Raw genomic sequence first — 21,634 nt, 5'->3', positions numbered from 1 at the left:
TGCTTTATAATCAAATAATATATCAACTTTTAATCAATTTGCCCTTTGGAGCTAAGCTTGTTAACTGTGCACTGCACTCTAAAAACTATTGTGATCTCAACTTAAAGGGCGAAACGGGAAAATTTTTCAGGCCGCAGCCATTTTCTTCAGAACGCCACCGTAATGGAGCTGCAATTTATTGAATTTTCCACAGGGGAATCATACTCTAGCAGTCAGGCAGAAATCGACAAAAAAATAGAATACACTAGGCCTGATTTTGACATGAATCTCCTGACTGAACATCTTCCGTTGAACGCGGTATCTAAATCACCTTCGCGTGTACGACATATTTCCTTCATAATAACATCGGCTGACAACGATATAAAGTTCGATTTCTGCGTGACTGCTGGAGCATGATTCCGATGTGGAAAATTCAATAAATTGCAGCTTCTTTACGGTGGCGTTCTGAAGAAAATGGCTGCGGCCTAAAAAAATTTCTCGTTTCGCCCGTCAATTTGAGACGACATGATTTTTAGAGTGCAGTGCCCCTTCAAACTATTCGCCGATTCAACTACACTTGAATCTTTAATATGAGAAGCAGTGTCGTAACCAAGTCACAAGGCTCCGAGTCACAACTCGATCTCGCGTTTTGTAGGATTGACTCGAGTCAAGTCCGAGTCAAAATCAACAAGTAGAGGTTCGAGTCCGATTCATGGTGTTATGACTCGAATCCAAGTCATTGTGTCGACGGCTCAGCTTCCAGTTAAAGTCTTGGTAACCCAGTTGTTGATATCGAATGGTTCACATGTTAATATATTCATTTTCCTCATTTGTAGCAGTTTCTGATCTCATTTTAAGTACCAGTACCAATAGACGAAATCTCAATAGTGTGGTCACTTTACTATTCTTTGAAATTACAATGAAATGTCGATCTTGGTCATCTGAGTCTCGAGTCATATGACTTGGTTCGAGTCATGCGTAATGACTCGAGTCGAGTCAATACACAGATTGTGTCGAATCGAGTCATTTTTGTGTTCTGAGAAAATGACCCGAGTCATGAGAAAGTCATTACTCGAGTCATTACATCCCTGATGAGAAGTCTCCTGTAAGCATTTCTAGCTGAAGTTGGTCATGTGCTCTGGATTTGCACGTGAATATTTAGCAAAATAATTTAAAGCCAACGTATTGTTTTAATTCCAGGCACATACAGTCGATTTACCGACTTCAAAGCTGACTCCTCATCTTTTGATTGCACGTCATGAGAATGGAGATGAACAATCGTGGATGGCGGCCAAATGGCATCACCATCAAGCACAGATCCGAAAACCAAAGAAGACCGCTTGAGATGATAATTGATCTCGTAGCATGCTACTACTGAGATCTTAGTTATCCCAAGGTCTTTCAAATAATGCCATTCATTCAATGTGTCCTTGTTGGTGATAAAAATCGGGATTTCAGTTGAACAAGTCCGTCAATTCTTGGAAAAGATATCAAAATGCCCAGCAATCGATTGAAAAAATGTAGGCTAATTAATCTCCCTTGCTCCAAGTACTTGTGCTGTGAGTACTGCTTTCTTTTGGTACCTGCACATTGTGGATTTTGTTATTTTTTGCATTTGCAAAATAATTTGTCTTTTTTGTGGCTAGACTTTTTGCTATGCATTCAATTTGTAAACTTTTCGTTTTTAGTGGCACTGTACATTAAGGCTTTTCCAAAATAACATACTGTTAAACCAAAATTGGTTTACTATGTTTTTTTGGCAATTCAATCATTTGATCATGTAACTAGTCAATTCGTGAGAAACAATGTTTATTGGCAACATTACTGTTCATACACTTTGCTTTAGTTCCGAATCCAGTTCTTTTATACTGTTATTACTGTTACATAGTATATTCATATTGAAATGAACCCGAATATTTTCGGTCGACACTTGTCAGTGGTAATCGTCAGCAAATCTAGTAGAGATTTGGAAAGGACATTGTATATCAACAATCGTATCACAAAATATGACGTCATCAGCATGAAATTTCGAGAGAGAGTGCGTTCAGTGCACTATTTCCAGCTGGAACACGAAAACCTGTTTACAGAGTTTAGGCTGGTGTATTTTATACATGTGATTTCCGCTGCTATTAGTCCTTTTACTTCCACTATTGCGATTGGGTTGTTGTATATCTCTATGTTGGCGTTGAACGTTTCGCGAGTGACTTGGAGTTTTTCTAGTACTTTGATTAGCATACTGTGGTTCACTTATCAAAATACACCAGCCGGAACTTTGTCAACAGAAGGAGGTCCTGTACCAGCTGCATCGGAATAGTGCACTGAACGCTCTCTCGAAATTTCATGCTGGTGACATCATATTTTGTGATACGATTTTGTTGATAAACAATGTTCTTTCCAATTCTTTCCTAGTTACTGACGATTACCCCTGACGAGTGTCAGCCGAAAATATTCGGGCTCATTTCAATATGAACATACTATTCAATTGTATATTGAAGTTCTTTACCTCCAAGAAGCTCTGTTATTATTGTATAAAATCCTGTCTTACAGTGTCAAAAAATTGTTGTTTTCAATTTTTCTTGTCATATTTATAACGGCAATTTGCACTTTTAACGTACATTTTACAACCGATTCTTTTAAAATAAAATATTTTTCCAGAGCCTGTGGAGGCATTTCAGGTACATAATTTCGAGCTCTGCAGTGATAGGTACGGACACGCCACTTCAGACCACACAATATTATGACATACATCGCTACCACGCAATGTGGCATCTAAAAAAAATTCGAATATTGTGTGTTATTTTGGTGCATAAATGCACGCGTTTAGGTTTACAGTGCACCTGCACTTAATTTAGTCTGATGATGAGCATACTTAAATTTGAGTAACGATCCAAACGCATTTGAGTGTGAGCATACTTTTTGACGTGAGTTGAGTAACGAAATCGTTGCTGAGTAGAGAATCGCTACTCGACAGCAAAGGAATTGGTCTCCACCCTTAATTATAAACTCCATATTCCAATCCAAGCAAGTGTAATTTTTGAATATCATTTTTTTTGTTTGTTCTAACTTGATTTTATAATATTTTTGTTGGATTTTCCAACGTCAATGGGAGCCGCAAGTAGGCTAGCTCGGAGCCGCGGTTGGGAATCACTGATTTAGAGAGGATTTTCAAGTTAATTAGATCACTCGAAAATACTCTATAACTTATGTTGGTTTACGAAATACTTTTTCAGTCCCCTTTTTCGAGCTCGCTCCCCACCCTATTGGGAAATTTAGGGTGCGGCAATTATGGCCCTGGCAAGAATGCAAATCATTGGGTGCGATAAATTGAACTCCATAGAAATGGGCAATGGGTACATTATGACGTAACAAGCAAATGACGCATCTCTTTTAAAGGGAGTTTGTTATCTCATTAGGCCTCTTCAGCGCAATCCATATATTGGCTTCTGACATAGCTTCCAAGATGCAAAATAAATGTAATCGTGAGTAATCGTGATTACTTTTCCAATGTAATCGTAATCGTAATCGACTTCTTCTTGAATTTGCTGTAATCGTAATCGTAATCGCGTCATTCAGAAGTAATCGTAATCGCAATCGATTACAATCATGAAGTAATCACCCCATGTCTGCTTCTGATTGAGTTCACTGTATTTAGAATTACATCATTTCAAAGCACTACACGATTGCCGTAAGATGTAAATAATTGAAGTATAGTCTTTATAGTCTTTTAATCGAACATCCACCTTGGCCTTATACGCAAATACGAAACACGTGTAGGCTACGTTCATTGAAACACAAGTAGCAGCAAGGAAACATAAACCGAACAAGCTATTAAAAAGAAACGGTATATATCAGTAGGCGGAACAGAAAGGCCTATGTCATGTCGTGGTACGGTATATCAAGAGAATTCACTCTAAAACACATTTTTATCAGCTGAATATACGGTATTTTAATTAGAAACGGTGTGGTGTAGTGTAGTTACCGTCGTGCAGCAGAGATACACCATATAGTTTTCGTCAATATTTAAAGCTTCTTTATTTCAAGTAATGGCTCGTTTTATAATGGAATCAGCTCTTGCAAATACTGACGGGCCCTTTCCGAGATGAATGATATCAGCTGTAAACGGTATACGATGTTTGGGTGCTAGGTAAATGTCCGCAGCAGGAATTACCAATCATTAGAATTTCGGGAGGTTTAAATCCTAATTCCTTTTCTTGGCTATCCAAATGACAAATTGCAAACTGTGACGGTAGCGAATAGCTTCGAGATGGATGTGCGTCAGCAAATGTCGTGACAGTTGTAGTATATCTCCGAATAGATCGCTTTTTACGATGATTTACGAAGGCCTATCCACATAGTCGTTGGATCCAAGGCTTCTACATTAATGCGTCTTTCAGGTGGTTGTAAAGATATATAGTTTTTGGTATTTTGGTTTGACTGCAGGGACATACGAACGGAACAAAGCTAACAAACGATGGCGGGTCGATTGATAAAGTCTAGGAGCATGTGGAGCCTTTCTACAATCGAGGAAGAAGAGGAGTTGTAAGATCTCAAGTATTTCTTGTTACGCCGTTATTCGCCCGATACTCTGAATTCAGTGGTGGAAAACGGGCGTATTTAGAATCTTACCATCATAAAGCGGGGTGTTAATCAAGCCATCGACATTATCTGGTTAAAATTGTGTTGTTATACCTACCCATTATGATAGGTGAAAACAAGTCAGATATGCGGAGCTGTATCCCAGGGGTGTATAAGTGGGTTCCGTCAACACCTCTGTGATCCCACTTGAGGAGATACACGAAGTATAATCCACTCTACCCCTTTATTTAAATCTAGAGATTGGTGAAAGTGATTCGTCAAAGCGATGTTTGGTACTTGGAAGTTATTTCCCAACAGATGAGCATGCGACACAATGAAAGACTACAGTTGAGCATGGACAATTAACATGCGCCACTTCAGCATGTGACTTCATAACACAATACTAACACTAACCCCAACCATAACTCTCAATATTGAAATTTTCCATAATATTCATCTCAACCCCACCTTAACCTAACCGTAAATTCAGTCCTAATCCAATTCTTCCCGTACATTTAACCAGCAAGCTCCTGTGTCGCGTGCACAATTGTCGCATGTTCATATGTCTGTGGACCTCTGAAAATATCGTTTAGCAAGAGATGGCCAGAGTAGTCGTCGTTCGTACTGGAGTAGAACTAAGGTAGAATCCTTGATTTGAAAAGTAAATATTCCCTAAAAGCTGACAAGTGAACTAAACGTGGAAATGGTTTCAAATCATAGCTTCTCGAGTAAATATCGAACGTGGACAAAACCAAATTAGGTATTCGAAAAAAGTAGTAGCACTTTGCTACAGGCTATTACGATTTCCGTGGACAGCGCAGTATTTACATGACCTCTGTATCACTTATAACTTGGCCTCTACTCTATATGATAACGTCTAAAACATGACACTAATCAACCAGGGTTGTAATGACTCGAGTCATGACTCGACTTGACTCGAGTCATTTTCTTGAAATGGGAAAATGACTCGACTCGAGTCAATATTTGGATTGACTCGACTTGTACTCGAGTCATTACGCATGACTCGACCCAAGTCATTTACTTGGCTTATTTTATATGACGCGAAGACGAAGAAAGTTATGAATCGTAATGGCTAGATGAACGCATCTGACGAATTCTGCCGACATCGCTATTTATCACCACTGTTTTCGTTGCACTCGTCTGATATCAGATAGGCCGCCGTTAAAACAGCAGACAATGATACATCGTAGCAATGCGTTGTACAAAATCATCCAGTGATGAAGAGGTAATAAATCCTCCGCAATCAAAGTACTCAAGACAAATGATTGTCAATCCCTGCATCTAGTGCACCAGCGGAAGGTGTATTCAGCAGATGTATATTTATTCCAAGGCCATGCCGCTTTAATATATCTGAGGATCTCCTTTCCACTTTGGTATTTTTGAAGTGTAACTCATCATTGATTTGATCTTTCGTCTGTTAAAAATACCCGCCGTCCAATTGACGTTTTGTTAGCTATGTGCATTGCACATTGTGCAATTGTGCATTGTGCACGTGAGTAATAATGAATGGTAAATGTTGTGTGATGTTTGTGCAATAGGGCTGTTCAAAATAACTTCGTTTTTATTTTACTTGATGGCTACTTGATGAAATTTTTATATTGCATTAAACGAACACTGAATCTGGTTAAATTTTAAAAAGTAGAAGCAATGATATGAGAAGAGAAAATTTTGGATTTGAAAATTAATGGAGTATTTTTAGTGAGAAATTCTTTCATATAATAAAATTACATACTAGAGGTAAGCCGACTATTTTTTCATATCCAAAATATCCTACTCTAATCACTTCGCTTCTTCTAATTGGAATTGAGCCAAATTTGCTATGAATCATATTTTACACAATCTAACAATATCATGAGGTAGCCAGTAAAATTCGAAAATCTATATTCGTAATTAATCCGAAATTTTCTCTTATAGCATTACTTTCTACCGTTTGGAATTGAGCCAAATTTGATTTTTTTTTAGGCAATCTAACAATTTTAAGAAGTAGCCGGAACATTGGAAAAATTGTTTTTTAACAGCCCCAATTATTTCTCCAATGCTGTAACTGCGATGTAGTCTGTCATGCAATCGGGACAAACTATAGTAATAACAATAGATATAAATCTGTTTTTTTTTTGTGACTGCACGCACATAGCTGCATGCACGCTTTTACAGCATGCTGGCCTGGTGAAAATACCTCTACATAAACATGCATCTGTTGATTCTCTACCACCTTATTTGTAGACTTGAATTCGTTGGTTCTCAATCAGCTATTTGTGAGCTGTCGTCGATGTGTTCGTAATAAAAACTGAATGCTTGTATTTGGAATGTATCGGACTGATAAGACAGATATTTGATTATAAGTTTTAAGATTACTAAAGTCATCATATTGGCAGCCTGTCTCGTCTATCTGTAGCATTGGTAAATGAGGCCAGTAACTGTCCGTAATCTACCTAAATAAACATGTTCCAAGACTCTGGTAGGGACAAAATAAGCATGTTTGGCAAGCAAGGAATTCGATATCACCCAAGCAGGATTGAAAACATGAGATGAACATGACTTCAATACTGTGACTTGGACTCGGACTCGAGTCATAACACTATGACTCGGACTTGACCCTTTAAACAGTGACTTGGACTCGGACTCGACTCGGTGGTGAATTGAAAATGACTCGACTTGACTCGAGTCAAAACCACAAAAGTAAGATTGACTCGTGACTCGGAAACATGTGACTTGGTTACAACCCTGTAATCAACACGCTGTGTGTGGTTACCTTTGAGAGCGGTCTGCAAAAAGTCAGTTTTGGTTGGAGTATTGAAACAGGCTTCTACAGACAGTTTCCGAAATTGACTGTATATAGAGCGCACTAATTAATATTGTAGTTTTTCTTATATTTCAACAAAGCAATGTCGTCAACGAGTGCAAGTGCCACTGATACTGTAGCTACATGGTAGGAACGACACAGCGTTTGCAGGACCGCATCAAATAGCGTGTCCTTAGATTTATTAGAACACGTGTATCGCGCTCGGAAAATGGTCATCCTTGACTCATCTCCTGAAGCTGGAATAAGAACAGCAAAGACCGTGAATTCTTCCATCGGCAAACATTTCATTGGATAGTTCTGTTCGCGTGTAAAATTGTCGAGATTTAGCGTCGTCAGGAGATGCCGTTCACACTTCCGTATGGGTGCCTTGGATGTGACTTTTTATCAAAATATACCAACTCCGTTTGTGCCATCAGAAGGAGTTCGTGTACCATTAAAAATAGTACATAGAGTTTAAGCGATCTCTTCGCCTTGATTATTTGAAATTTGATGCTGATGCCTTCATATCTGTTCATAACGTTTTCGAATATATTGCTGAATTGCATATCGAAGTTATGTGCCTCCAAGAATCTCCTCAGTATGTGTTTTTCACTTTTAGTAGTTCGAGAGCCTCTGGTAGCGACGGAGGTGCGTTATCATCGACATCCCTGATAGAGGATATCGCTAAAGGACGCCTGAGGCGCAAGTCCGGAGATCGCTCGGCATCTCGAGGCAGCCTCACCACTCCAGAGGATCTGTCGAACTCCAGCACTACGCCGACGCCAGAGAGCCCGGTGACTACGCCGTACAAGCGTCTAACGCCACCCGCTGGATTGCATCGCAGCAAAAGTTCTACGATGGATAGCTCATCGGGAGATAGCTACAGAGATATCTCGTCGGACCGTTCGCCGTCGGTCGTTAGACGTAATAAGGAGGCAGAACTATATAGTTCGTCAGGTAAAATCATATCTGCTTCTCGTGTAGACTTTTAACGCCAGATTTCACGGTAGTATCCCGTTCGAATTGATACCCCAACAGAGGGGTCAGTTGATTACCTATACTTTCCCGGCGAAGTCTAAGTAGGTTTTGCTTTCACTTCAGTGGCTTTTGAACAAGGTCCTGCAGCCGGGCGAAATCGAGTGCTGGAGTAGTTCGATTCTCAATTGGAGATTAAGCATGGAGTATTGGAGTATATTTCATGATTACCTCACGGTAGCATGGATGGTATGTTGAGTTCAAACATGTACCTTTTATATGACCACAAAGAATTCTAATGCAAGTTCTGCGTCACATTGAAGATCGTTAGGTATGTTTTCGACCACACGTCCTTCATTGCACATTGTGATAACGCTCTGGGTCAATCACGACTTCACATAAATGTCATTGCCATTTTGTACTAGGTTTCGTGTGTTGCGATACGACCAATCGCGGTTTGAGCCTTCCGCCAGCCGAAGTAGACGCTATGATTTTAGAGGTCAAATTATATCTTAGTGGCAAGGGGCCAATAATTTCAGTGCTAGAAAAAATCCACTGTCATCACCGGACTGGAATCATTGGAATTATTAGTCGATTCAGATTCGACCACTTGAATCATTGTGCCATGCCCCACCATGGCCTACCAAACCCCTACCAAGTTCTCATCTACTTTAACAGTACTGTGGCAAAACTTCCCATTTTTTCAATTTTCATTTTGCCAAGCAGAAGATAGTCTTGAGATAAGTTTGCGTAGCTTTTTCGGGTTAATTCGTCGCAGGAACCGCGTGGAACAACGCCTTTATCGATGTGAATGAACATAATTTCGACGCTTTCGCCTGTTTGTAGAGTCATTAGCCAGTTTGCGTTAGTCCAGTGGCTCCCAACGTGGGTGATATCGCCCCCAGGTGTCGATTTAGCGGTCTAGGAGGTGAAAATAACAAAGGGGACGATAGGGGGCGGAAATGGACGAAGGGGGCGATGGCACGTTGAACGGATATATTGGAGTCAAGTCGGAGAAGTGACCTTTTTCTTAGTCAACTCGCGAAAATTTAGCTGTAAAAGTGCAATTTCGGGGTCGAGCCGAAAAGTTGACCTTTTTTAGTCAGCTCGCCGGTGATTACGGTTTCTATGCCCATTTTCCGTCCCAATATAGGGGGTGGTGGTGATCGGTGTGGACTGTGGAGTTTGAAAACGGGTCGATCAGTCGAAAAAGGTTGGGAACCACTGTGCGTTTGTCGCTATGGTAGATCTTGGAATTTAGAAAGTAGACGCCTCCGATTACCTGTTAAAGGTATGCGACATACGACGAAATGTATATTTGGAAACTGCTTTCCTCAGCAACTTTCTAAGACCGTTTAATCCATACTTACACTCAGGGTTGTAACCAAGTCGCAAGGTTCCTAGTTGCAAGTCAATCCCACATTTATAGTTTTGACTCGAGTATAGTCAAGTCAAGTCGAGTCATTTTCAATTCACCGAGTCAAGTACGAGTGCAAGTCAGCAGGGTTGTAACCAGGGTTGCCATCGACATGGCCCAAAATACATGACCCAAAAATAAGGACAGTCGAAAAATTAGATTAGCATGAAAAAGCGTTTTTGTACATACTTTGTATTTATACGAGCCGGTGCATATCACATTCCATACTTGTCACGAGAAACAATCTACTCCAGCAACTTGTTTTTAGGAAGTGCTTCCGACCTCACGACAGCTCAGGTCTAGGTTTACCTTTACTCAGGGCCGAAACAGCACTTCGTCGGCCCGCCCAAAAAACTGTATGTCTTGACCCCCCCCCCCCCCCCCGGGTGAGATACGAAACTTCTTCAGCTCGTTAGAGGCGTCAACCAAGATGGTTAAAGGCCGTACACCAAGTTTAAACAAAATCATATTTGAGCGTATGGAGCAAAAACTCCAGTAACAATACTTATAGTCTTGGTCCTGGCCTAAGAAAACTTTGTGGAATCGGGTAATATTGGTTTGAAAAATTGCGATGTGCAATCGTTGGTGAGGAATGATTGCTGGTGTTTGACAGTATGGAATGCCCAGGTACCCTCTGCAGCAGCTGCCTTGTAGTCTGTGGTCGTTGGTGCTGATCGACTTGTGGAAAAATTATTCATCGACTGGCTCAAATGAATCATCATGACACACTTCTTGTGTTTTGGGGTAGCAATGCGAGTTGAAACAGCGTTCTTTCCTATGGCCTCCAGGTTAAGGTCACAATTGCAGATATTGCTATGTGCGAAACACTCGCCCTTCCAGCTTCGTTAGATACCTTTGAATTCTCTCTCATAATCGTCACGAAAAACATTTTTACGCCTGTTCATTTGAACTAATCAGAGTTATTCTTATTTGTAGCTAAAACTACATGCGCAAGTGCAACATAATTTAGAAAAATTTATCAATGATTTATTGCTTTACTACTTTTTATTCAATGTGTCGACTGCACTGCGCCTTTTTCCACTACGCAATAAATGCTGCCTTCCACACAGTTTGAGTTTATTCTGCTGTAGACCAAACAGCAGGAGCCTGGTACTGCCGTTTACTGCTAAAATGATGTCCACTGCGGTATAGTTTGGTACAGACGAAACTGCTATACCACCACTCACTGCCCTATAGCTATCTCTTGTGGTGTGTACGTCACAAGAGTTCCTTTCGTGTATGATGTCATAAAATCTCAACGCGAGAGCATAATTTGAGAATATTATGCAACACAGATACCAAAGGAAAACGATCGAAGTTCTGTAGCGGTTAAAAATAAGGACGCAAGTCGAAAATAAGGACATTTCTTAGAAATAAGGACAGTTGAGTTTTCTAAGACGTGACCCTTCAAAATAAGGACAAATCTTAGAAATGAGGACGGTATGGCAACCCTGGTTGTAACCAAGTCGTAAGGTTTCGAGTCACAAGTCAATCTCAATTTTATCGTTTTGACCGAGTCAAGTCGCGTCATTTTCAATTCACCTGCGAGTCAAGTCCGAGTCTAAGTCACGGAATAGAGTGTCGAGTCCGAGTCATCGTGTTTGACTCGAGTCCGAGTCCAAGTCATTGTGTTCACTGCTCAGTTCCGAGTTGATGTCATGTGATACCCACTTTTTTCAGCTCAGCTTGGTGATATTGAATGCTTCGCATTCAATATATACTAGTTTTCCTCAGATTTAGCAGTTTCTGGTAACATTTTCAGGTGGCAGTACTGATAGATGAAATAATATTAGTGAAACAACTTTACTATTCTTCGAAATTACAATGAAATGCCCGTCTTGATAGACCCAGTCTCGAGTCATATGACTTGGTCCGAGTCATGCGCAATGACTCGAGCACAAGTCGAGTCAATACACAAATTGACTCGAGTCGAGTCGAGTTATTTTCCCTTTTTCAGAAAATGACTAGAATCAAGTCGAGTCACCAGAACATGGCGACTAGAGTCCGTTATGACGTCATAACGAGTGATCCTCAAATACTCGAATCGAAGCGTAATACGTGATCAGAATCGAATCACTCAGGTGCTCGATTTTTCCCAGCCCCAGTCGTGACTAGAGTTATTACAACGCTGCTTCCACTTGAATTTGAACTTCTACTGGGCTTACCAATGCTGGCTATGCTCTTGAGACTTTTTGACTACCTCCATATAGCAGTAACGAACATATTTTGCTACAATTGAGAATATTGTTGGCTCCATTTCAGATACGCTTGATCATTACCGAGAGCTGGGCAGAGATAAGCTTGCGTTTGTGTCGTTCCTGAGAGGTGAGTACAAGCTATATACCTGGGGAGGGAGGGGGATGACTCGTGTCATTGACATGAATATACTAAATAAAAATCGGTACCTAAACCGGGACATCGGCATCACCGTTCTAACGCAGACCGTGGCTTGACGTAAATTATCCTAGGGTTATGCAATATTGAAAATTGACAGTAGTTAGAAGAATTGTTTTTACTTTTTCGGGGTACTCAAACAGTTTTTAGTCAATTATAATACATGGGCCTACATGTTACTTCACTTGGAAATCCATAAGTTCATTGGTAATCGAGTCGCAATTTAGGAAGTATAGGGACTACCATCACCTGAGTATCTGCTTTCACTCCTTCAACCACGGCTATTTGAAATGTGTGGAAAATCGAACAGATGTGATGCATACCACGTTGTTTGTTTCACTGTAACGTGATAATGATGGGGTGACGTATTAAAAATTGTTAAAAAAAGTATTGAGGTACATATTTATTAGTACATATAGTACCTATTTTCCGACTCTCCTAACACGATTTGAAAAATAATTTTGTATTTTTTGACCATTCTGACTAGTTCATCGCGTTTGACAATGTAGCGGGTCTGTTACTGCTCTAACTATAATTTCCGTGAATATCAGGCTTTTGCAAAGTGGTTTCAACGGTGTGTTACCACCGCAGTTGGGAAAGGCTTTTGTTTACATTGCTCGCCTCGGATTCCAGAACTGGAATCGTTTTGCTGAGTCCCAACTTGTTTATTATATTGTACTCGAGAAATGAACAGTGCATGCATTGAGTTACCGAACTATGCAATTCCTTTCATTGGAAGTAAATTATAAAATGTTTTCTCTCTTTAGGTCTCGCCTGTTCGCACATGCAAGGCAGAATGTACGAAGTTGCCAGGGCGCGGTTGGAGCAAATCGAAGAAATCGAATTGACCAAGGACCTGGACACGCTGCTAATGATGGCAGATTGCGACGTGCACCTGAGGCGCGAGATTGCGAAACGCAGCATCGACAATTTACAGCTCGCTATCGACAACTGCCCGTCTATACCTCTGGAGGAAGTCAAATCGTGGGCGGATCAGCTCGCGTTCAACGACCGAGATGTAGCTGCTATGATTTTGTACCGCGTGTGCGGTAAATCCGAGAGGGCTAAAGAGCGATCGCCCAAAGAGTTGGCAGTGTGGATATTCGCAAACTCTCAAAACATCTTCAAACTCGCTGATCGCATGATGAAGTCTGGCAACTGCTCGCAGTATATTATCGAACGACACGCTATCGAGTTCGTCGCAGATTTTACGGAGGACTTGAAGTCCGTCCCGTGGGAGGACATTGAAGGAAAAGTTGTCGCAATAGGCTCGAGCACTGAAGACCTATGCGTGCTCTACAGTAACTTGGAGAACCACGACATGGCAATCATACAAGCACGGTCGCTTATCGACTGGCTGCGTAAACTCCCTAATCCGCCAATCACCAGGTGCCAACTGACCGGGTACATGTACCGTCGTCTAGGTCTCGGCCATCACCTGAAGCGCAGGTACAGCAAGGCGGTGCATTATCTGGAGAAGTCGATCAGCTTTTTCGAAGAAGCTCAAGATTTCAGGACCGACTGGATCAGGAAGGCGACCATGGAAATGGCGTACGGATGCTTGAACGAGAGTTTGGAGATGAGGGCGCTCGAAAAAGTACTCTGACCGATATACAACTTGCGGCTTTTGATTCGAAACTTTGGAATGAATTTGTTTTAATTTGGAAAAAATAAACTTGAAGTTCTACGTTTCCTATTTTCATCTTTTGCCGGATGGCTCGCATTGCATAGACTGGGTAGCCAGATTTTACGACCAGAGCTGGTCAGTAGCCGAGACCTTGTATTTCTTCTGAGTACTTGCATGTATTTCCCAAATTACAATACGTACTGAAAGGGCCAGCTATTTGTCTCTTTACTTTTAACACCTCATTGACAAATCTACTCGTCTTCCATGAATAAAGTTTTTAAAGTTTAGAAGTTTGAAGATGGTATGGTTAGGGCTGCATTTAAAACTAGTGATATTATAAAACGCTTTAAAACATGATTTACACATTCTTTGAAAAATGACATAAAATAATTTACTCAAGTTTTATAATTGTCATAATTTAATAGTACATTCATATTGAAAATAACCCGAATATTTTCGGCCGATACTCGTCAGGGGTAATCGTCAGCAACTAGTAGAGAATTTTAAAAGAACATCGTATATCAAGAATCGTATCACAAAATATGGTGTGATCAGCATGAAATGCCCAATACGAGAGCGTTCAATGTACTATTTTTAGAACAGGGGTCACCAACGTGGTGCCCGCAGGCCCCAGGTAGCCATCGAGCCTGTTCTAAAATTAGATCGAATAGCATCATTTACCAATAATCGATAGATTAAACCAGTGAGCTTTTAAATATATAAATTGAATTATTTAGGTTGTGTTTAAATCACACTAACATGTAACTTACAAATGACAATACATTTTTATATAAACACTTAAAGCGATGATATCAAATATCCTCAATTACAATTAGTATTATACCAACACGTAATAGAATCACAAGCGACATGACGGAATGCTATCCACGGTTTCTTGAAATGACGGGGGGGGGGGTTCTAATATGGTAGCTCGACGTCAAGCACAATGCCAAAGTTGTAAACAACAATGCTATTCGGTAGCACATAGCCGTGAAGTACTAGCAGATTTTCAATATCTGTATGCCCATTACGTATTGTATCTTTTGAGACAGCTTGTTTCTCTTACACTAGGGTTGTCATACGTCCGGAATTTCCCGGACATGTCCGGAATTTCACTGTTTAAACTGCGTCCGGAAGGAATTTCTAAAATATGCCTAAATGTCCGGAATTTTGAAGGCTTAAAGTAAGCTCATATCTTTTTTTCCGTAAATCAACCTAAACAAGACTATTTTTGAGCAGATTTATGCTACATGAAATTTTTCCTCGCGCTGCGCGCGATTTAGTATCACATATATTGGTTTTAAGTTGGGGACTAGCGCCCTCGCAAAAACTGTCATCAAAAAAATCAATAAAAAATAACATTCATTTACAAAAAGAAGTCTAATTGTAATCGTAATTACAAGATAGCGGTATTCATAGAGTCGTCGTTTTAGGTCGTTTGGATGCTTTATTTAAAGATGTTGGTTCTAAACCTGGGGGTAGTTTGCCTTTATTCTGGGGTTCGCGAAGATGTTGAACGTAATTAGCTTCCAAAATTGGCTGTGAGTAAGTCTGGGCAAATGTGCCGACCTTTAATTACTAATCAGCTCATCAAATTCTGAGCTGGGTCACGGCACATTTTCAAATTGGAAATGGATTCGCGACCATAAAAGGTTGGAAAACACCGGATGTGCGGTGTTTATATAGCTCAGTGGTGAAGTGCACACCCGCATTAGGCTGATATGACACATGACTTTTAACGATGTACAATTACGCCCCTTGCATTTTCGAAGTCATCATCCTACATCAGCTCTATTCTACCGCTGACTCTGATTATGTGGACGGAGAGAGCATTAAAATTATACAGTATTATATGGAAGAGCCAATATTATTGACACAATTCATTCAAATCATTTAACGACCAGATACATATAGTAAACCCCCAGAAGTTGCATCGAATACCCTACGATGGGCCCAAGATTAGGGTTTATTTGGGTGGGATGGGGCTGCAATATGTGGTTACGGCCCAGGTTAAAACATACATTATACAACCACATACTCGTGAATCGGATCGCGACCACCTCTAGTCGATTGACAAAGCGTTGCTGGTGTGACGTCATATTGATCGACAATGCGCTCACAGCTCATTTTGAAATCCGCTAGTGGGCGCTGATGAGCGTCCGGAATTTGTGGAACAAAAATATGGTAACCCTATCTTACACTCAATGCAGTTTAGTACCATGTTTCCAACTTTCCGTAATCGTTGCTGCCATCCGGTATATTGAAATCTGTCATGTTTGGGTGCTGAACAGTTGGAGATTAAAATTGTAACACTGCAAAATGACCTCCACCTCAATGCCCACCAGGCTGCAGCAAAATTTTGGTGCCTTGTTGAGACGGAAAAGTACAGTGGTGCATGCGCACTGCGCAGCGGCTATGAAGGTCGCAAGCGTGTTCGATTCGACTTATCTTTGTGAATCAGCCTTTTCGGATATGAACTTCATCAAAAACAAACACAGAACACGCCTCACTAACGCGCATCTGGAACACTCACTCAGAGTTGCAGTGTCAAGTTACATACTGGAGTACAGCGCAGTAGTTGGTAGCATGCAATGCTAGGCTTCCAACTGACTGATATAGAACCAGATAACATAATGTCCGGTCTAAAGTCAGACATGATTTATTTTAAACTTTGAGTTGACTGTTGTTGTATAATTTTTACCAACATGGTGCGAAGCAACTTATGATTTCTTAAAAATCTTAGTGGCTAACTAGTTGAAATGAGATGTTTTGATTTATAAATTTTAAAGACTCTCTTAGAAGTCTTACCGCGATGTGATTCTTGACCATCAGTGCTACAAATATCAAAGCGGAAATTCAGTCTGGTACGGGTGAACGGCGGGAGTAAATGGTAGCGCGTCGCTTCAATCAGTACCCAAGCAGTAGCTCTAGGTTGCGAAAAGGTTGGTGACCCCGGTTTTGGAAGATAGACGAACTCTCTTTTGTTGACACAGCATTGGCTGGTGTATTTTGATAAAAGTATGTGTATGTCGACTCCGCTCATTACCTGACCGCCTTCCTAAATGAAAAAAAGCTGGAGCGCATACGAATCCTAACCAATCGATTCACAGGTCCGACGTACCAGACTCAGGTCATGGGCGGTCGATTGGGCTTGATTGAGTTTCTGAATAATTAAGGCACAGGCTACGGCGGAAGACGCATCAGTTGTTGATTACAAGCGAGAGAGGACGCTCTTAAGACACTGTAAGTAATGGGAGGGTGCCACTGGTCATTTGTACTATAATGGGGGAGATAGTATGAGACTTGTTGTGCCGCATTCGCTGGTATTATGGCGGTGTGATATGTAGTCGATTTGATGAAGCTCGCCTGTTCCAGATCTAATTGGCATATTCTGAAATGACATTTCTACAGTTATTGTCGATATCTTATTTAGCGTTACGTTTATGTTGAAATGGATGCAGCAGCCGTCTCTAAAGTCACGGCAAAGGTTCTAGAATGCGTTAATCAAGACGGGTAAGTGGCTTATATAATACTGTTCATGTAACGGTCGAGCTTGATGGTGCGACATTTACGTACATTATAGGCTGTTAAAAACTTTTTTTTTTAAATTTCACTGGCTACCAGTGTTGGGATCAAGTCACTACCTTCGAGTCACGAGTCATTTCGAGTCATTGCACATTTTGACTCGAGTCAAGTCAAGTCAATCAATTTTCAAAGGTGACTCGAGTCAAGTCAAGTCACTCGATTTTTGGAGTTGACTCGAGTCAAGTCGAGTCAAGTCAAGTCAAGTCACGAGTCAAGTCACAATTCAAGTCAAGTTGTCTTTTCGAAGTATGAGGCATGATAACGTCATTGCATTTTGCTAGCTCTCTGAAACACAGATGGGGTGGTCATTGATTTAGAACCGACGAACGAATATAGAGTTAAATATACACGAAAAAAGGGGCTGTATCGCTCACATATACGTAGAACTGCTGAACCTCAGTTTATAGTTACCAGCCAATAAAAGAATAGATACGAATTGAGAAGATGCAATACATTACGCATTTACAAACCGATATGATACAATTCGAGCATGCGCCAATGGTTGAGGACTGTATAAACTATATTCGAATTCAGTTTCAATAAAACAAGAGGTTTGGTTAAGGTAAAAACTGAGAACAGAAATTACTTTACTATACTAGTTTACGACAACGTAAGCTGTAAGCTTCGATCACTTCGTTTGCGTTCAATTTATTTGTGACAGAACAATGGAGGCTCAGTAAAACGCACGATCGTTAAATGATTGGTCGCTATCACGGTTTACACGAGCGTTTCGCTAACAATCCGAACATATTCAAAATACAATGATTTTGATCGACACCGATTACTTGATGACTTGAAATTGACTCGTGAATTTTGCTCCGAGTCACGAGTCAATCCACATTTCGGATACGCCGAGTCAAGTCAAGTCAAGTCATTTTAGCAAAGTGACTCGAGTCAAGTCAAGTCATACCAAAAAGGTGACTCGAGTCTGACTCGAGTCAAGTCATGACTCGAGTCATCCCAACACTGCTGGCTACGTGATAAAATTAATGTGCTGGCTAAAAAAACGTTGCACACCAAATTTGGCTCAATTCCAAACACTAGAAACGAAGTTATTGCAGCAAGAAAATTTCTAATCCCATGAATTCATATAATAAATAATATTTGAAGAGTTAGTCACCGCTAATAATATTTTTTTCAAATCCAAAATTTTCTACTGCAATAACTTCGCTTCTTCTGGTTGGAATTGAGCCAATTTTAGTGCGCATTATGGAGTCGACAGAAAAAATTTCAAATTTTATTTCTGTTTTTTATATGATAAATTCAAAACTTTCTACTGCAAGAATCTCGCTTTTACTGGTTGGAATTGGGCCAAATTTGGTATGTAGCGTTGTTTTAGCCAACATAATCATTTTATCACGCGAGCCAGTGAAATTTTAAGAAAAAAGTTTTTGAACAGCCCTAATGTACACGTATGTTGTTTTGTATGCGAAAGTATACTCACGTACAGCGCACAAGAAAGACCTACTATACTGCGATTTTCGTCTGAATTTCAGGCCGGGTTCGTCCAGTAGCGACCCGAAATCGGTTGCATGTGATGGACGCTCTGGTGTTAACTGTCAAAATCAGAACGGGAGTAAACATGGCGAGGAATCGGTGAAGTTCAGAACTAAAAGCGATTTCAGAGCAGGAACGAAACCCGTAGAACGCGATAACGATATTCCGAATCGACCCATCGGTAAGAGCGAGATTCTTTATGTAAATCGGCCCACACAAATACTATGTCATCCTATTTCCATTTTCCTTGTGTTAACAATTTAGAGTCAACTAGGAATAAATAATTTGATCTCCGATTTGGAAAATTGCGTTTTCGTTTAGTTCCTGAAAAGCTGGCACAGCTCGTGTCTAAAGCTATTCGAAGACAAGAGGCGATGCATCGAGGTATTATACATTTGAATATTTCGTTAGGCGATACCCTAGCCCAGTGGTTATCAATCTTTTTCTCTTCGTGGACCCCTTTCGGACCATCACGGACCCCCACGAAGTTTTAGTTAAAATTTTGCTCAATTATCGTGCAATCGTCATCTGTCTTGTGCAAATGATAACTGTAGGCTTAGTGATAAACAGCAACAATATGATTTTTCTTGATATTATTATCATGCTATTAGGGTTACCATACGTCCTTTTTTTAGTCGACCAGCAGTATCTGCATAAATTTCCCATTTCTATATCTCCTTTCGTACCTTGAAAAGTGTCCTCATTTTCATATCTTAAAATATGGTAACTTTGTTTTAACAGGAACAGCAAGCGCGTTGTGCGAAGAGAAGCAGTTCACAAAAGCCCTCACGGTGTTGCGACGGATTCATACCGATAACTGCTTCGATGTGGACACGATGCTGCTACGCGCCGAGTGCACCATAGTCTCGCAGGGTTCCCGGCAATACGACCGAATGGTGGCTGGTTTCATCGATACCGCACGTATCTGCTCGGTGCCGCCAGACTACGTGCACAAATGGGGCAAGGAGATGGCAGCTCACGGGCGTAGAGTGGCAGCTGCACTTTTATACAGAGCGGTTCTGGAGACTTGCGGCAATGTCGATCTCTTTTCGGAAGAGTATTATATTTGGTGCACACAAGTCGTATCGGATATTCGCGAGTTAGCCAGTTTTATCTTGGACGCGGGGGAAAAGTATGAGCGTCAGTTCATCCGTGATTACGCTGTCGCTTTTATGTCCCAAGTCTACGCGGCAGGTAAATCGATCGAGTGTCTTCCGACGGAGATATGTCATCGCCAAAAGGCTCTCATGTACGCATCATGTACATGTGATATCGCTGAGATCTGCAGCAGCCTGAAGATGTATGATTTGACTATACGGTATACACGAGAAGGGATTGCAGGTGTTCGCCAGTTTACTGACCAAGCCACTGTCCCTACCGGTCATTTGCTTCATCTCCAAGGCGAGGCGCACCTACTGGTCGGCGATTACCGAAACGGTGTGCGCTGTCTAGTTGACGCTGCCGTGGAGTTCCAGAAAGCTGTCGATTTTCTAGACGAAAAGGGCAGAAAACAAGCAATCATTTCCGTCCAAAACACTCTAAAATTGAATGCCTAATGAGCTGGATGACACGTTTACCCATTAATCCAGGGAGTTTTAAGGTGGGTCCATGGAAGACCAATGTTGAACCTGCAACATAAAACCTCATTCCCGCTATTGAAAAGATCTATCCTTACTTCCGTCTTGTTTCCTTGTTTTGTATTATAGTCAGTGCTCGCCATACAGATCACAATAGCCTGAAGCTAGTAGTATCACTCTAACTGGTAATCTAGCCGTGAAGCGGGCTGGGTGAACGTTTTGATCTCTTTTGTAGTCATAAGCTACTCCGACATTCTCTTTAAGGGTCCGCGCGATCACGCAAAGAATCGCCTTGACTGGTTCACCCAATCACGCAAAATAATTTTTGGGTCCGTGGTCAAACAAGGTTTCGAATCTCTACACTAATCCATGGCCAGTGGTGGGGACGCCAATTGTTTTTCGTCTTGGTTCTGAAAATTATTTCTTATCGGGTGTCGAATGCTTGCCAACGTTTATCGGCTTGATGTTTGTTTTGTGCGAGGTTTCGATAGATCTCGTTTGTTTGTGTAGTGTAGGGTTGCCATGCGTCGTTTGCCTTTATTCTGGGGTTTGCGAACATGTTGAACGTAACTAGCTTCCAAAATAGCCCGTGAGTAAGTCTGGGCAAAGGTGTTGACTTCTTTAAATAATCAGCTTGTTAAATTTTGATCTGGGCCGCGGAACATTTTCAAATTGGAGATGGAGTCGCGATAATAAAAGGTAGCAAACCACTGGATGTGGGGTGTTTATAAAGCTCCGTGGTGCGCACCGGCATAAGGCTGATGAACAATCTTATCGGTAGGACATTAACATGACTTAACAGTGCAATTACGCTCCCTGTATTTTCGAACTCATCACCCTCCACCAGCTCTACCGCTAACTCTGATCATGTGGGCGGATAGTAGTATCAATATAGTAATATATGGAACGACCAATATTTTTGACAAAATTCATTCAAATAATTGAACGACCAGATGCATATAGAAACCAGATTCATATAGCAAGCCCCCCCCCCCAGAAGTTGCATCGATTACCCTATAATGTGGGCTCAAAATCATTGTTTATTTGGGCGGGGAGGGGCTGAAAACATGTTACATCGGTCCCAGTTACACGACACACAGCCACATACTCCTGAACCGGATCGTGACCACCTCTGGTCTATGAGCAAAGCTTCGCTAGTGTGACGTCATAACTCATTTTGAAATCCACTAGTGGCGCTAAAGAGT

The 21,634-nt window shown here is 41.0% G+C and overlaps 3 protein-coding genes across 3 annotated transcripts in view; all 3 read left to right on the top strand.

Annotated features, from left to right (window-relative positions):
• LOC145435661 (kelch repeat and BTB domain-containing protein 12-like) overlaps positions 1 to 13,835 on the top strand; it is an 80,729-nt gene extending 66,894 nt beyond the window's left edge. The window contains exons 2-5 of the mRNA XM_080312962.1: positions 4,374 to 4,518; positions 7,977 to 8,314; positions 12,012 to 12,074; positions 12,911 to 13,835. Coding sequence (XP_080169088.1) covers positions 4,451 to 4,518; positions 7,977 to 8,314; positions 12,012 to 12,074; positions 12,911 to 13,749 — 1,308 coding nt within the window. The 5' untranslated portion in view covers positions 4,374 to 4,450 and the 3' untranslated portion in view covers positions 13,750 to 13,835. The remainder of the gene's footprint in view (positions 1 to 4,373; positions 4,519 to 7,976; positions 8,315 to 12,011; positions 12,075 to 12,910) is intronic.
• Positions 1 to 21,634, top strand: part of LOC145441659 (uncharacterized) — a 125,128-nt gene that overhangs the window by 82,522 nt on the left and 20,972 nt on the right. The window lies entirely within an intron of this gene.
• On the top strand, positions 16,745 to 20,868 carry LOC145448367 (uncharacterized). Its single transcript, XM_080326751.1, has 4 exons — positions 16,745 to 17,283; positions 18,852 to 19,033; positions 19,174 to 19,236; positions 19,594 to 20,868. The coding sequence occupies exons 1-4, from the start codon at positions 17,222 to 17,224 to the stop codon at positions 20,406 to 20,408; spliced, it is 1,122 nt and encodes a 373-aa protein (XP_080182877.1). The 5' UTR covers positions 16,745 to 17,221; the 3' UTR covers positions 20,409 to 20,868.

This window comes from Botryllus schlosseri, chromosome 1 (genome assembly GCF_051294905.1).
Source record: "Botryllus schlosseri isolate E-star chromosome 1, Bs_hap1, whole genome shotgun sequence".
Classification (NCBI taxonomy): Eukaryota; Metazoa; Chordata; class Ascidiacea; order Stolidobranchia; family Styelidae; genus Botryllus; species Botryllus schlosseri.
Note: the sequence above shows the minus strand (reverse complement) of the source record. Positions and strands in the feature narration are given on the sequence as shown.

What these genes read in the sequence shown, in the direction of transcription:
- LOC145448367 (XM_080326751.1), top strand. Translation starts at nt 17,222, where the DNA reads ATGGATGCAGCAGCCGTCTCTAAAGTCACGGCAAAGGTTCTAGAATGC. An exon ending in GAATGCGTTAATCAAGACGG is followed by an intron (nt 17,284 to 18,851) that starts GTAAGTGGCTTA and finishes TCTGAATTTCAG; the next exon opens with GCCGGGTTCGTCCAGTAGCG. An exon ending in TATTCCGAATCGACCCATCG is followed by an intron (nt 19,034 to 19,173) that starts GTAAGAGCGAGA and finishes GTTTTCGTTTAG; the next exon opens with TTCCTGAAAAGCTGGCACAG.